The sequence below is a fragment of the Parus major genome, linkage group LGE22 (genome assembly GCF_001522545.3).
Source record: "Parus major isolate Abel linkage group LGE22, Parus_major1.1, whole genome shotgun sequence".
Lineage (NCBI taxonomy): Eukaryota > Metazoa > Chordata > Aves > Passeriformes > Paridae > Parus > Parus major.
Window position 1 is genome coordinate 144,078 of NC_031798.1, and position 15,050 is coordinate 159,127.

The 15,050-nt window shown below is 47.8% G+C and overlaps 1 protein-coding gene across 4 annotated transcripts in view; it reads left to right on the top strand.

The window, feature by feature from the left end:
* The first annotated feature begins 147 nt into the window (after positions 1 to 147).
* The window catches only part of LARP4 (La ribonucleoprotein 4), a 21,011-nt gene continuing 6,108 nt past the window's right edge, over positions 148 to 15,050 (top strand). The window contains exons 1-14 of one of the 4 annotated variants that reach the window (XM_033520221.1): positions 148 to 4,601; positions 4,806 to 4,953; positions 5,973 to 6,131; positions 6,428 to 6,503; positions 7,003 to 7,139; positions 7,375 to 7,478; positions 8,458 to 8,568; positions 8,938 to 8,991; positions 9,560 to 9,769; positions 10,178 to 10,281; positions 12,847 to 13,071; positions 13,744 to 13,792; positions 13,997 to 14,155; positions 14,702 to 14,823. In XM_033520221.1, the coding sequence (XP_033376112.1) occupies positions 4,551 to 4,601; positions 4,806 to 4,953; positions 5,973 to 6,131; positions 6,428 to 6,503; positions 7,003 to 7,139; positions 7,375 to 7,478; positions 8,458 to 8,568; positions 8,938 to 8,991; positions 9,560 to 9,769; positions 10,178 to 10,281; positions 12,847 to 13,071; positions 13,744 to 13,792; positions 13,997 to 14,155; positions 14,702 to 14,823 (1,709 nt within the window). In that variant the 5' untranslated portion in view covers positions 148 to 4,550. Of the gene's footprint in view, positions 4,602 to 4,805; positions 4,954 to 5,972; positions 6,132 to 6,427; positions 6,504 to 7,002; positions 7,140 to 7,374; positions 7,479 to 8,457; positions 8,569 to 8,937; positions 8,992 to 9,559; positions 9,770 to 10,177; positions 10,286 to 12,846; positions 13,072 to 13,743; positions 13,793 to 13,996; positions 14,156 to 14,701; positions 14,824 to 15,050 lie in introns of those variants that run through there. The other 3 variants (XM_033520222.1, XM_015652040.3, XM_033520223.1) reach the window with 3 other exon arrangements.

The window sequence follows — 15,050 nt, forward strand, 5'->3', positions numbered from 1 at the left end:
GTGAAGGTGACGCGGGACACGCGGGGCCTCCCCGAGGCCTCCCGGGAGCGGGCCCGGCCCGGCCCCTCGACACGCGGAGCGGCCCCGCGGGGCCGGCCCCGAGCGCGGCGCCTCGTTAATTGCGTTAATTAAACAGTGGGGGTGGTTTATGGCGCGGGAGGGGGCGGTTCTGCCGTTCCCCGGTGCGCTGGGTCCGGGCGGGACGAGGAGCGCGGCCCGGCCCGGCCCTGGAGGTCACCGAGGAGGGCGGGCGCCGTGTCCGCTGTGGCCCGGGACCGCGCTTCACCCGCTCACGGCGTTTCACGGGTTCGGTGAAGCGGTTTCAGCCTTTGCTGAACGAACCCGGGTGGCCGCTATAAACTTTGCACCGAGTTTTGTCCCAAAACGTGCGCGGGGCCGGGGGAGTAACGGAGGGAGCCGGGCGGGCGCTGGGCCGTGTCTGCTCCAGAGGCTTCAGCTCGGGGGCGATTCTGCTCAGGGGTTTTGTTCGGGGGCCGGCTGAGGTGCTGCTCACACACAAACACCAACATGTGCTCCGTGGTTAGGAACCTCTAAATAAAGCACTTTGGGAAACGCGTTCTTTTCTTTAAGCAAATCAGCTCAGTTCCTCGGCTTGGTGGAGAGGAATAAAAGTTGTCACGAGCACGGTGACAGATTCTGGAGAATTGGGGATTGCAGTGTTCTGCTGGAAGAGGAACTGCTGAGGCTGATGGGAGGCAAGAGCAGCTGCCTCATCCCGGGCCGAGCGTGGTGAGAGGCCCCTGCGAGCGGCGGGTGCACGAGGCAGGTTCTGGAATGCAGGGATGGGGATGGGAGCTGGAGCACATCAGGGTGCACATGGCTGCTGCTGCTGCTGCTGCTGTGGATGGGAGCTGGAGCTCATCGGCGTTTTGGGATTTTTAGGGAGTCCTAAAGCACAAACTCAACTCTGATCTTCTTCTGATAGTGTTGGGGGTTTATGTGATCTTCATTCTGGAAGCCTCAGTGATATTTAATTTTGAGTTTCTGAGGACTATCTGGACTTTCTGAAGGTTTCTTTTCACTGCTAGGTCAGAGAACTGGAGTTCATGTGTCCTGGAATGCTGCAGTTGGATGCTTGGGAGCAGACAGCAGCTTTATCTGGGGATCTTTTGGGATGCCTGGAAAATAAGGCACAGGATGGGTGGAAGTCCCAAGGTTTTCAGGGGGATTGGCTGGGTTTGTTTTAGACCTAGCTGAGGTGTAAACGACTGTGCCAGATCCCTTCACATTGTGTGAGGGGGAATTGGGTTTCCTTCAACATCCTTTAGTTCCAAATCTCTGCAGTGATGGCTGTGGAAGGGCTGTGGAAGGCTCCTGCTGTTCCATACATTTATGTTTGAGGCAGCCCTTTTTTCTCCCTCTAAGCCAGGATCTGTGTGCTGTTAACAATTAATAATTAGGTGCACTGGGAATATTAATAAATGCACCGAGAGAAATTGAATTGATAATGGCTGCTGGGCTCCAATCAGATGGGTATGTGCTCCTAATTCCATATATTTATAATTTACTGGGGAAATGGGAGTCTGTGTGTTTCAGGTGGGTGAGATGCTGCCTGTGATGTTTCCTGGTTAGAAGGCCAGGACTGTGGGAAGCACTGAGTGTTGTTGGCCCTCTCGAGCAGGTGAGGCTTCCTGTGACCCCACAGTGCCCCTGTTCACACTCCTCTGACACAGGTACCACCTTCAGACAGCACAGCTGTGCCTTGGCTTTTCCAAGGGGTGCAGGAGGCTCCCCTGGGCACGGGGGAGCCGATGGAAAACCCTGCAGCTCCTGCAGGGAGCGATGCTCCTGTGACCACTGAAATTACTGTGAGAGTTACCTGGAACTCTGAGAGCACTGAACTGATACTGAAACCTGCCAGCAGCTCTGAAGGAGTTCTGTGTGTTGGTTTGACACCAATTTCTCCTTATCCAGCCTCTGAGTGTGCATGGCTGGGCTCAGAGAAGGAGGTTACGCTGTGTCTGAGCCCCTCGGGGTCCCAACCTGCCTGTCCCCCAGCCAGCACAAGGTTTCTCTTGGCTGCCTCCCGGAGCTTTGCTGACCTTGGGGTTTTTCCATCTGCTTACGTTTCCATTTCTGGAAAAGGGTTCGTTTCTCCCCTTGCAAGTTTGGTTAAATTCTCTTCTGGATTTTTTGCTTTGATTCTGTTTCAGAGAGTTTGTCTACTCCAGGAAATCTGTCACAAGCTTTTGGTTAGGATTTTGGTTGCAGAATAATTCGACTTAATATTAAAATTGAATGCTGTAAAACTCTTGAGTGCCTGCATTTTTGTTAACTTAATTGAACGTGCTTAAGTGTAATTTAAGTGTAATTACAATAAGAAAAATATCCTTTGCCTTGTTCCAGAATGAGAATTTTCTTCAATAGCCAATTTTTAAGAGTTGCTGGAGGAGAATCTTTGATCCACGTTCGCTGGAAGTAGCGTGAGCGAGCGGGGAAGCTGTGCTGAGGAGGAGAGCTTTGTCAGCTCGTGGATCCCAGCGAGTGTTCCCAACCTTTGTCACTCTGTAAAGCTTTAACCTCGTCATGAAAGTTCCCGATAGCAGCTGGGAGGATCGTGCTGCAGCCAATCCCACGGGCTCGGCGTTTGTAGCCTCAGTTAAATAAGCAAGAATTGATATTTTGGCCTTCTCTTCTGAAGAGCCGCTGGCCAGGACGGAGCGGGTTTGCTCATGGAGCGCAGCATGAATTTCCCAAAAGCTGATGTAAATTAGGGACTTTTTATCCTCTCCAGTCCGTGGGGTTTTGCTGTTGAGTGAGAGCAGGGCTGGAGCCTGCTGGGCTGTTACAGCTCACTGTTTCTAGCACAAGGGGAAGTGGCCCACGCTCTGTTCCAGGTGTGTGTCTCAGCCACTGTGTTCATGATCCATTCATCACTTCATCAGCGTTGCTTTCAGCCCCAATCACCTCCAGAAATGCAGTAACCACCCTGAAGTGTTTCAGTTTCACTTTACCACATTTATTTCTTCAAATTACTTTAGGCCTGAGCTCAGTGTTACCCTCAGAGATGTAGGTAGTGAGGCATAGTTTATTTTTAGAAAAGAATGAATCATCTCTTGGATGTGTCTTGTCTCTTTATGCTTTGTTGAGAAGTAAATTCAAGGAACTGGGACCTGCTGGCTGTGGATCTGTGAGCAGGAGCCCATGTGGGCAGGTGAGATCCTGCCCCAGGAGTGACCAGAAGCTGAGCAGAATTTAGTTTGGAACTGCTGAACTGCAGTGACAAAGCCTGTGGGTGCAGCAGGTTACTGGGTTTTGCTTTGCAGGTTGGTTTTTTTGGGGAGCAACTACTCAAATCTGCAGAGGGAAATACATGTGTGTCCTTTCACCCTGAACTATTTAGTTTCCAGCTCTGCTCCTGGGCAAAGATTAACAGGAGGGGAAGACTATGTTGCTATGTGGATTAAATCAGTTGTGCGTGGGGGGTTTGAATCTCAGAGCTTTGCAAAAACCCTGGTCTTTGTTTTGCTTCTCACATGGTTGTCTTGAACCTCTCCAGTGTTTGGAGACTTCTTGTTACTGAGCTGGGGCTTGTCCTTGCAGCAAACAGCTCTGGCACGAGGTGTGACCTTGGCAGAGGAATTATCTCTAAAGCTATTGCAACTGCTTCCTTATCCTTGTGCTGTGTGTTTGAGGCCTGGTAGTGAGCCACTCCTTAACTTCAGAATCCAGGAGCCTGGCCTCTGACATATCCAACTTGCTTATCTGTGCCTTTTTGGATATGAGCTGCATTAATGGCTTTCACCTTTTAAAGTCCAGCAAATTGCAGCAGTGAAGTGGAGCATCGTTCAGTGGCTGGAGGAACTGTTTTAGCTGCTTGTGGGGTGTTGGGATATCTTGGGGGGAGAATTTTTTGCAAAAGGGTAGTTTTATTCACTACCCTGTAACCATAGTTGTTTTTTCACTATGTGGAAGGAGCAAAAGCCATGTTTTTCCTCTGTGCTGCTGCTGGATTGCTGGATTCCTCACCCAAATGCCTTTGAGCAGCTCTGGGAGAGGGATATTGAAGGACTCTATCTTGTGCTGTGGGAATGAGCGTTTCTCTGTGTCAGGGGCCAGGCTGGAGTCTTGCAGTTCTTCTTGTCTGTCTCATTTGTAACCCTCTCCCTCTAATTATGGTCCTTGCTGCCCAGACCCAAAGTGAGAAGATCCTGTTCTCTCCCCAGCAGGCTGGGATGGTGTGTAAGTTTGTCTTGGCAATTCAAAATCTTTTAATCTCCTTGGTTACAAGTTTAAGGAAATCATTAGTGTCTGTTGATGTGTGTAAGATTCCTGGGGGCATGGGGTAAGTTCAGGAGGAATCCTGGCACAGCACAGGTGATGCTTGGTTAGTACAGATGTCACTAATTCCGTTAAGTTATACAGTTTCTTCTCCTTGACATATGTTTTTTTACCTTCCTTTCTAGGAAGGGGTCTGGAGGAGGGAAAATTTCCCTTTCTGGTGAAAGGGACTGGAGCATTATGACAGTCAAGTCTTTAAAAGCTTATGAGTTCCCAGAGTCCTTGCCGAGTAGCCGCTGCCTCCGCTGATGTTGTCGGATGTCAATAAAGAGAGGTTGAAGGCAACACTTCTAATGGAGGTAGAAACGAAATACTTGGAAAATACCAAGGATTTTCCTGTTTTCATTAATAAAAAAAAAATCACATAGGTGCTTAATAGCTTGGTAGACACTTGAGATGTGGAACTCTAGAGACAATCACTAAATTCACCTGTATTTTTCTGGCTTGACTTCTGAGGATTCTCTGGGTTGCTCTAACTAACCAGGGTGTTCTGGTCTCTTCAGCAGGTAACATCAAAAGGTGCTGGCTTGAACCCCAACGCAAAAGTGTGGCAAGAAGTGCCCCAGGGCAGCGGTGAGGCCGTGCCCCCCACCAATGGCACAGAGCACACGTGGCAGGAGACGGCAGCGGCCCAGGGGACTCCAGCCGAGGGTGAGCTGTTGGGACAGAGGCTGTGAAATGGCCTTTCAGCTCTGAGGAGCAACCTCTGGCTCTTGTCCTTGAGGTTGTCAGTGCTGATGGAGCAATGTGTGTGAAAGGAGCATGAGAAGGTGGTTTTTAAGGGGTCTCAGCAGTGGGTTTTGGTGCAGGAAGGTGTCTGAGCTCTGAAGGGGCCCGGTGATGACCGAGTAACGCGCTAAGAGGGGAGCAGGGTGCTGAGTGTGGATTCATGACATTGCTGCACTTGAGCATCCACTGGACCCTGTGAACAGGAAAATGAGATCTGAGGGCCACCTGCAGTCCAGGGGAAGCCAGGTGCTGCTGAGAGCTGTCAGGAACATTTGTTCTGTGCAGTATCCGTGGTTAACTCCTTTCCATTCAGGCTCTTCCATTCCCGTTCCCATCCTCACCACACAGGCAGTGTCCAGAATCCAACTGGTTTCACTTCAGCTCAGACTCAATCCAGGGTGTAGCTGAGGTGACTCAAAGCATGGCAGAGGATGCAGAAGATTCCCTGCAAAATAGTCAAAGTTAGGGATAAAGAAGGGAATATTCAGCTTGTGTGGCCTTGTCAAAGGTTTCTGGTAAGTCAGCAGAAGTGAGGAGAGAGCGCTGGGTTTGTGCTTTGCCTGACAGAAACTCATTTGTCTCTTCGTAACAAAGTGAAGCAATTGAGGCAGTGTAAGCAATTTTCATCCCTTGTTTTTAGGAACCACGCTTAAATATTTTGGATTTCATGTGGAAAGACTGGTTTTTAGATTCTCTGCCACTTTGGGGATCAATTTCAGGATCCTTTATTTACTTTTTCCTGAGAGCCTAGTGCAAACCAGATCTTCCTGAAACTGGAGAGGTGTAAGTTCTATCCAACACAAAGTCTAAGAAATACAGGCTAAGGTTAGACACTCTCAGGTACAGCTTTCTTGAGTATGTTTTAAGGTTGGTAGCCAGAATTTTTCAAATACACTGAAGCTGACAGGAGTTTCCCTGCTGCTGGTGTGTTCCTTTGCCAGGTAACATAGAGATCTCAGAAGACAGCTGCAAACAGTATGAAGTGATGTATTCCCCATCCTGTGAAGCCACAAGGAATGGCACAGGAGTTGATGAGGCGTCAGCAAATGGAATTGTCCTGGCGACTGAAGATCTGGGATACCAAATCTATGAAGTGTCTGGTGAGTGCTGAAGTTCAAATGCTGCTGTCAGTGTCTGTAACCCCCCTGGAGCTGCTCTGAGTGTGGTGTGACCAGGTTGGAACTCTGACATGTCCATGTGTATCCAGTAGGGCCTCAAGAGGTGCAAAGTGGGATCAGAGTCATTTTGGGAGTGTGTGGTTTGGGAGTCTTTAAGCATCTCAGATGAGCTTTTGCTACCCAGAGGGGTTCATTCTTGTATTCTGCCATGAGATGTGTCCTTGCCTGGTCTTGTTGCCATGAAAGTGGGAGCTGATGGTGGGTGTGGTCCCTTTCAGGTGACAGCAGCTCCACGGTGTCCACAGAAGACATTAGAGAATGTTTGAGAAAACAGCTTGAATTCTGCTTCTCACGGTAGGTGCAGCTAACTCAGCTTGGTGTAAACCCTTCATTGAAATCCCTGGCAAATATCCCTCTCCTTGGCTTGATGGGCACCATCATCTTGATAAAAACACAAACCAAGATGTGCTGATGTGCTGTAGAAGCCCCGTGGCACCTTCCAGCTGTTTCAGTCCTGTCTGTGCATCTGTGTCCTTGATGGGGATGACTTCTGTGCTCCACAGTCATAAAACGTTGAGATCATTTATTGTGTGGCACCAGAGGTCTTTTTGGCAGATCCTTTTTGCAGATCAATGTGTTGGCCACTGAAGTTTCATTAAGGTTTTTTAAAATTATCTTACTCTGCTTTGTATTGATTTGCTGGGATTTGTTCCAGGAGAGAAAATCTGAGGGTGTTTTAGTTATGAATGGTACTGGTGAATATTTATTTAAGCCTGTAGTTATCCTCTTGTTTTGACTTTTCTCTGAGTCAGGTTTAGGCTCTTTATTAAATAATAATTTTATGTCTTTTTAGAGAGAATCTTTCAAAGGATCTTTACTTGATGTCTCAGATGGACAGTGATCAGTTCGTTCCAATATGGACAATTGCCAACATGGAAGGGATTAAGAAGCTGACAACGGATATGGACCTTATTCTTGAAGTTTTGAGATGTAAGTCTGGGACTTGATATCTGTATCAGCAGTACAAAGAATTCTTCTGTGCTTTAGGGGGATGTTGTAGTCTCTGAGCTGGTTATGGTTTGTTGTTCTGGGAAATGGTGACAGGAACTTTAGCAAGTAGGAGGCTGTTCCAAACTCCTGAATTCTCATTCTTGGTTCCAAGTTCCATGAGAGCCTGCTACTGCTGAGATGTGCCCAATGTCCAAATTTCATACTTTATTTTCAGCTTCTCCTATGGTACAAGTGGATGAAAGGGGGGAGAAAGTCAGACCAAACCACAAACGATGTATTATCATTCTCCGTGAGATCCCTGAAACAACACCTATAGAGGTAAATAAAGAGAAAGGAAATAAGTAACTCTGGTGCTGGTTTTGGAAGGTGTCTTCAAGAGGGCTTCAAACAACACCTTGAAAAGGTCAGCTGGTGTTTAATTGGATTAAACACGGATATTTTTCTTCTAGAACACATCAGGAACTTTTTCTGCCTGGGTGCGTTGTCAAAATAGCCAAAACAAAAACTTACTGCCATTGTCCCTTCCCATTATTTACTGCTATTTTTACATCTTCTTAAGTAAACTTTTTTTTTCCACCAAAGCTGAGCTAGCTTGGCTTTTCTGGAAGGAAGTTTGAGCTGGTTTCTTTACAGATCTGAAAATAAATCAGTCCAGGGCATAGCTTGGAATTCAGGCTGAAATTTTGTCACAGCAATAACTTTAGTTGAAGTCAGAGGGTTGTTTTGGCAGCAAGAAATGTTACTAAACATTTCTCATTCATTGAGCCCCAGCATGAGCTGAGCTCGTTAATGCCCAAGGAGGGAGGATAATAAAATTCCTCCTGATACTTGGCGAACAGAATGATTTAGTTCTTTGTTTTTTAAAGTTGTAACACAGGGTGTTTGTCTACCAGCATTTTTAATGGGTTCCTTTAATGCAAACACCGAGCAGCTGCTTGTCCCTCCCTTTACAATCTGATTATTGCAAAGCTGTCAGGTTGCCTTGACTTAGAAATATTTCATGGAATCATTGTTATCTCTGTGACTCTGCTGATCTAAAGCCACACTTTCCCTGTTTCATGTGAAAATATCACCAGGTCTACACAGATCTTGATTTTCTTATCAGCTGGGCCTGCTCTGTTTTATCTTGGGAGCCCAGGAGGCTGAAGTAGGATTTGTGGGTTAAGAATCAGGTAATTTGGTCAGGGAATAAAAATCCATTCCTGGTCATGGGAGAGCAGCAGCTGAGGAGCTGGAGCATAAACTCAGGTCACTTTAGTGTTCAGTGTAAAAATGCCCTGAACTTGTCTCTCCCCAGGAGGTGAAGGCTCTGTTCAAGAATGAGAACTGCCCCAAGGTGATAAGCTGTGAGTTTGCTCACAACAACAACTGGTACGTTACATTCCAGTCCGACACAGACGCGCAGCAGGTAAGGCTGCTGGTTCCTCTGGCACCACCTTCAATCCTGCCCCTGCTCAACCAAAGTGCACATGTGCTTCCTGTAGCTTAAAAGAAATATTTACTGATCCCTTTTTGTTGTTTTAAGAGATTACTGGCAGATTCTGGTTAGTAAGACCAAAGTTGAGAGATTGTGGGGTTATAATTCCCATACCTGGCTCTTGCCTCAGCGTTCTCCTGCCATGACTGGCACTAGAAACCCGAATTTGAAGTGTTAATCAGTTTAGCTGGGCTGACAGGGAAGCACATGACTGCAGATTTGTGTTAAATCATGGAACATCCTTTGGGAAGTGCAACTTTATCAAGACATCCTAATGTTGATCTTTTCTTGTATCTGCAGGCGTTCAAATACTTAAGGGAAGAAGTGAAAACCTTTCAGGGCAAGCCAGTAATGGTGAGGTTTCTTTAGCTGCTGTTTCTGTTGGGATTGAATTGTGTTGTTTCTGTTTGGATGATGGTGAATCAGGGACTCAGCAGTGGGGTTGTCCATAAGGAGGCTGGAAATGTGAAGGAGGTCATGGGGAGCTCTGACAAATTGCAGCTCAGTGGCTGCTGGTTACAGCACTGCTTCCCTGGGGGGGTGAAATACATTCCTGTGCTGACTTCCCTTCTCCACTCGCCCCAGAATCTGGGTTTGCAGAGCTCAGGAGAGGGATTCCTGCCACTGTGAGTCCTGAGTTGGCTGCTGCACAAGGCAGGCTGGAGCAAAGTGCATGTGAGAGGAGCTGTGACGATTGGAGTCTGGACAGCTCGTGCTGCAGGAAGCAGCGTTCATCTCCAGTTTTACAGATCACCCAGCTAAAGCAATGTGTGTCCTTCCCCTTTATCATGGATATGAGCTGGACAGATTCCATCAGTTTTTATTCATAAGCAGTAATCAACCTTCACATCCCCCCAGCCAGAAAGATTCCACGTTCTCCTTTTCCCCCAGCTAACTCACGCTGCCATTTGCTGTCTTGCAGGCCAGGATAAAAGCCATCAACACGTTTTTTGCTAAGAATGGTTACCGGGTGGTGGATTCCAGTGTGTATCCCCAGCCTGTGCAGACCCAAGCCCAGTTTGCCTCCCCCCTGTTTATGCAGCCTGTATATAGCCCTCAGCAGTACTCCATTTACAGCATCGTGCCTCAGACCTGGTCTCCAAATCCTGCACCTTACTTTGAGACACCACTGGTGAGTAACTGCTGAGAAGGGCAGGAGGAGCCCAGCCCATCAGGGGTAATTTGGTTAATAATCACTAGAGTGAGTGGCAATTCCAGGTTTTTTTGGTCAGAACTTTGTGTTGTGTCATGGCCCTGATAGAGCAGCACTGTCAGAGGAGCTGCCACGTATTTCAAGGAATTTTGGTGTGGAATTCCATTATCCTGCAGGCTGGAAGAGCCCATAGCTTTTCCAGGAATAGGGGAACTCTGCTAAAGCAGGTGCAGACTGTGGGGATTTGGCTGGAGTAGTGAGTTCACACCACAGTAGATGCTGTAGCCCAGTGTGAAATTACAGCCATGAGTAACTGCTGAAGCTGATCATTAATCTGCAGAAGTTTTCTTTGTAGCTCAGCCACTGAGCCTGTTGTGTCTGTTGCAGGCCCCGTTTCCCAACGGTGGATTTGTGAATGGCTTTAATACACCAGGATCATATAAAACAAATGCTGCTTCTCTGAGTATAGGTCGCCCATTCCACAGGAATCGGTAAGAGAGTTCTGCCAGGTGTTTACTCCTGCAAAAATTTCAGCTCTGAGATCCTCAAGTGTTCCTTGCATGTCACATGCAGTGCTTTCTGATAGGACCACATTATTTAGTTTTATCAAATATGTGATGTTTTCCAACTTAATTAAAAAAAATTAAATAGAAGGTGGTAACTTAAGATCCTAAAATAATGGACACAGTGCTGGAGGGAGCAGAGGTAACTCCTTGAAAAGCCTCAGAGGAATTTTTGCAGACAAATAAATAACTTCCTCCTAGGGTCATACTTGTAATTATGTTTGTTATACACAGATTATAAACTCCTGCAGCACAACATAAGCCTTTCCTGCTGGGATCAGGCTTGTGGAGCTGCTGGTTCCTGCAGTGGGAGTTGCTTGTCCTGACTGCTGCGTCCAACTGCTCGATGCTGGGGCTGTTCCTGTAATTTATTTGCTTTATCCCCATCTTTCCTGTGAATTCTTAAGGACTTAGCTCAGATATAAACACAGGGGAGGAGGAAACACTTTGTATTGCTGGAGCAATTGCTCTGTGAATACAATGGAGTAGTAACCTGTGTGTGGGGTGGGAGTTGTTTGTGTGCAGCACGGGGCTGGGATCATGGGAATTGTCGTTGGTTTTGTTGGAGAAATCAGTTGCCAGGGCTGTGAGTGGGTTTGTGCTGCAGTTCAGGTCTCTGGCTGTTGGCAGAAGGGGAACTTGAGGCTTTGGTCTGTGGTGACTCAGCAGAGTCTTAGCACAGGCTGTGGAGCTGGGGGCGTGACTCTGCCTGCTCCAGCTGCTCAGCTCCCAGCTGACATCTTGACAAAGGTGGTTTGGCTTTTTTTCTTCATTTTAAATTGTGCACAGTCTTAAAAACCTGTAAAGCTCTCAGGTCATGGAAGTACACGTGCTGCAAGAACCGTGTGTATCCAAGTACCCTGAAATGCCTCCTTGTACATCCCATCTGCACATCCCTAAGCTTTTAAATCCTGGTTATGGACAGACTTCAGTTTGGGTGCTGGAGGTTGCAGCTTTGGGGTGAGGCTGTGCAGGTCCTGCGGGCCCAGTGATGATCCAGTATCGCGCTAAGAGAGAACAGGTCACAGTTGGGGCTGGGCAGCCTGTGCTCCCTGCTTCTCCTTCCTCCTGCTCTTCCTTCCTCCTGCTCTCACATCATTTCTCCTTCTCTCTGCTCTTTTTTTTTTTTTTTCCCCATCCTTTATCTTTTCTTGTCTTTTCTGCTTTGCTCTTCTGCCCAGACAAGACTGTGGCCTTCTCGATGACGGGTAAGATTATGAGATCTGAGGGCTGAGCAGTGACTTGAGAATGTGCCATTTTGAGAACATCTTGAACAAAATGGAACAATTTAGTTGACTTTGTTCCACCTCCTCCCTGTGGTTTCTTTTGCTGATGGGAAATTTAAATTTTATTGGGCCCTTAAAACTGGTTCTTGATGCTTCTTGAAGCTGGGAAGTGTGAATTCATCTCTGTTCAGCAAAACCTCCTCTTGAACTGCAGAACAGCGTGTTTGGAGAGTTCATCCAGCTGCTGCTTTTGGGTTTCTGTCCTGGCCCATTAAACCTGGTTTGTTTTGTGGTACAGACAGTTAAGAGTTAAGTGCTGAAGTTTTTTTCTCTGTAGCTAAACATTTGTTTAAGCCACTCGTATTTATTTTGTGCTGATTTGTTGCAACATCCTTGTGGGAAAGGGAGATGGAGGAATCATACTTTGGCTGGTACTTGGGGAGTTTCTTCTGATTTCATGGAATGTTATAATGAGATTGTTTAAAAACAACCAGTGTGCAAAATCCTCCTGCTGTCCTTAAATTATGAGATGTGCAGAGTTTACCAGAGGAGAGAGAATTTAGGGTTCTTGTCTTTGATCAGTGCTGCATGGAAAACCAGTGAGGGGCAAAAGTAGAAAACAGTTGAAGACACTTAAATGCTGCTCCAAAAAACTGTTCCATCACCTGGATCTGAGGTTTTCTGGAGAATTCTGCATTTAAGACCCTGAACTTGCAACAGCACTGAGTGTGCAGAGCTGTGTCAGTGCTCAAGGGAACCACAGCTTTAATGCAGAATAATTGATACTGGGGTGGAACATTTGGGGGTTGGGAGCTGCAGGGTCAGTGCTGGGGGTTTGGGAATGGGAGCAGCCAGGCTGAGCATGGTAGGGCTCAGCTGCCCTGGCCTCATCTGCCACGTTCAGTTACTCCTGGCCTTGTGTCTCACTTCAGTTTGTTTGCCTGTGCCCAGATCAGTCTGTTCCTTAGCCTTGGCTTGTTTCTCCAGCTCCATTTCCAATGCCCTGTGCCAGTGCTGCAGGCCCAGACAAAGGAAAAATTCCTCTTTGGCTTCTTCTGGCTCTTCTGCAACACCTGGCTTTTGGGATTATTTTTTTCCAGTTGTTTGAGGTTTTGGGGTTGTTTTTTTTCCCCCTCCTGGGTATCTTTTGGGCAGCAATCTCAAACAGGAATTCTGGTGCTTGCTGACCTGCTTTCCTTGTCAGCTGTGACTCAGCTGCAGTTGCTGAGCTCGGGGGTCCCACATCTCGTGCTCTGTGTCTCTGCAGGGTGAAGCCCCATTTCCGCTCCTCCAGCAGCTCAGAGCACCCCGAGGGGCCGCCCGGCGCCGGGGCCCTGCCCATGGGGGACCTGAGCAGGACCAGCTCCAGGAGTTTTGTCATGGAGAGACACAGCAGCTCGTTATCTGGGCACCAAGAGCAAGGGTACTCCCAGAAGGATTCTCCCACGGCACAGCTGGAGCAGAACGGCGATTACGGCGTCGGCAGGGGCAGGTAAAGGGCTGTGTCCTGTGTTTGCTGTCACACAGCAGCTGCAGCTCGGCTCTGGGAGCCAAAGATATCAACCAGCAGCACAAAATACACCTCTGTAAGGGGCACCACCAGAAAACTGATGGTTAAGTAAATCAGGAGCAGTAAATGCTGAGCTGGGAGCAGGAATGGTTCCAGTTTCACTCTCCTGGTGGTTACTCTGACAAACTGGCTGTAAGACAGTGAGGTGTGTTTATTTTAAAAGAACTGATTTGTCCCCAGAATTAAAATAGATGCTGAAGTAAAGTTGGCATCTGCTATAAGTAATCCTTGGTTGGGAATTTGATGCTCCTCAGTATTTTAAGATGAACTGGTTTTATCTCTTTTCTTTTAATTCAGGGTTTGGACACTTGAAAGGGCAGATCAGTGAGAAATCAGACTAATAAGTTTATTACTATAAAATAATAGTCCCTGTGCTTGGTCACATGCTCATGCAGGGAGCTGAGAAAGAGAAGCTGTTCCAATATTAACTCTGTTCCAGCTTTTCCCAAAGCTGGAGCTTTGACCCCTCCTGAGGAGGGAGAACATGCCAGAGGTTCTGGGGTGTGTGGGGAGGGCTCAGCAGTGGTCCCCTGACACAGAGCAGTGCCCTGTGCAGATGGGTGCATGCACTGACTGCTGTTCTTGTCTTTCAAGGAGGAACGTGTTCAGGGGCCGGAGGAGACGGGAGGACGAGCGGGTCTCAGTAAGTTCTGCTTCCCTTTCTGCAGGGAGTCACACAAAGTGCAAGTGTTGGAGATTCCTTCCCAGTTATGAAGGAATGGCAGAGTCCTAAAATCCTCAGATTGCACTGGGGATTTACAGTTTTTCTAGGAAGTTCCCTGTCATTTGCTCAGGGCTTCCAGTGCTCGGTGTTACAGCTCTAGTAACTTGTGTTTTCCCTCTCCAGAGACCTCAGCCTTCAGCAGAAACAAAGACTCAGACACCAAAGTTTGACTTGCTTGCGTCCAATTTCCCACCTTTGCCTGGCAGCACAGCAAAAGTCCTGGGAGAGCCTGTGCTGGAGAGCAGGATGTCTGACATCGTTAAAGGAGTCTGCAAAGAGAAGGTGCCTGCTCTTGTCTCCACACACACACGGGTGTATCCGGGTGCTGTGACTCCCTTTGCCCTCTCAAAGGCTTCTTTTGGTAGAGCCACGTATTCCAGTGCTAAATTTAACTGGTTTGTTCATAGAACAGTGAATTTTCCTGTTTTTTTTTGTGGGAATGCAGCTAGGGCTCGTGCAGTTATGCTGTTGTACACTCAGTGATGTTTAGGAGTAAAGCAGGCAAAGGAGGAATGTTGGCTGCTGGAATAGGAACAGTTTGGTGCAGTGTGGGCAAGGGATCTCTGCAGATGAATTCTGTGAGCTGGTGGGACTAAACACTGATATTCTGGGTGATCCAGCCTTAGTTCTGGTTTTACCCACTCCTTGTTTTGCCCATATTAAAGAGCTATTGCTTTAGAAGTGATGGTCTAAAAGAAGTAAAATTCCTTAAAATTCCTGTCATCAGGACTTGTGCAGCCTTTGGGACTTCCCAGATGTCTTGCAGTGTCATACTGTGGAGCAATTTAAGTATAATTCTGTATTTTGGAACTTTATCTCTGTGTGCAGGAAAGCAAAGACTCCCTGTCCCCCTGCCTGGCTCCTGCTCCGGACGAACAAACGCCCAGCGCTGCCCAACCAGCCGTGCCCAGCGTGAGCTCCCCGAGCCAGACCGAGCCTGTGGTGCTGAGGTACGCAGAGAACATGGACATGTCATGGGATTGTGGAGTGTCCTGAGCTGGGGGGACCCACAGGGATCATCCAGTGCAGCTGCAGCTCCTGCACAGACCCCACAACAACCCCTGGAGCGCTGTCCCAGCACCCCTGGAGCTCTGGAGAACCTTTTCCTGCTCTCCTGGAGCTCTGGAGAACCTTTTCCTGCTCTCCTGGAGCTCTGGAGAACCTTTTCCTGCTCTCC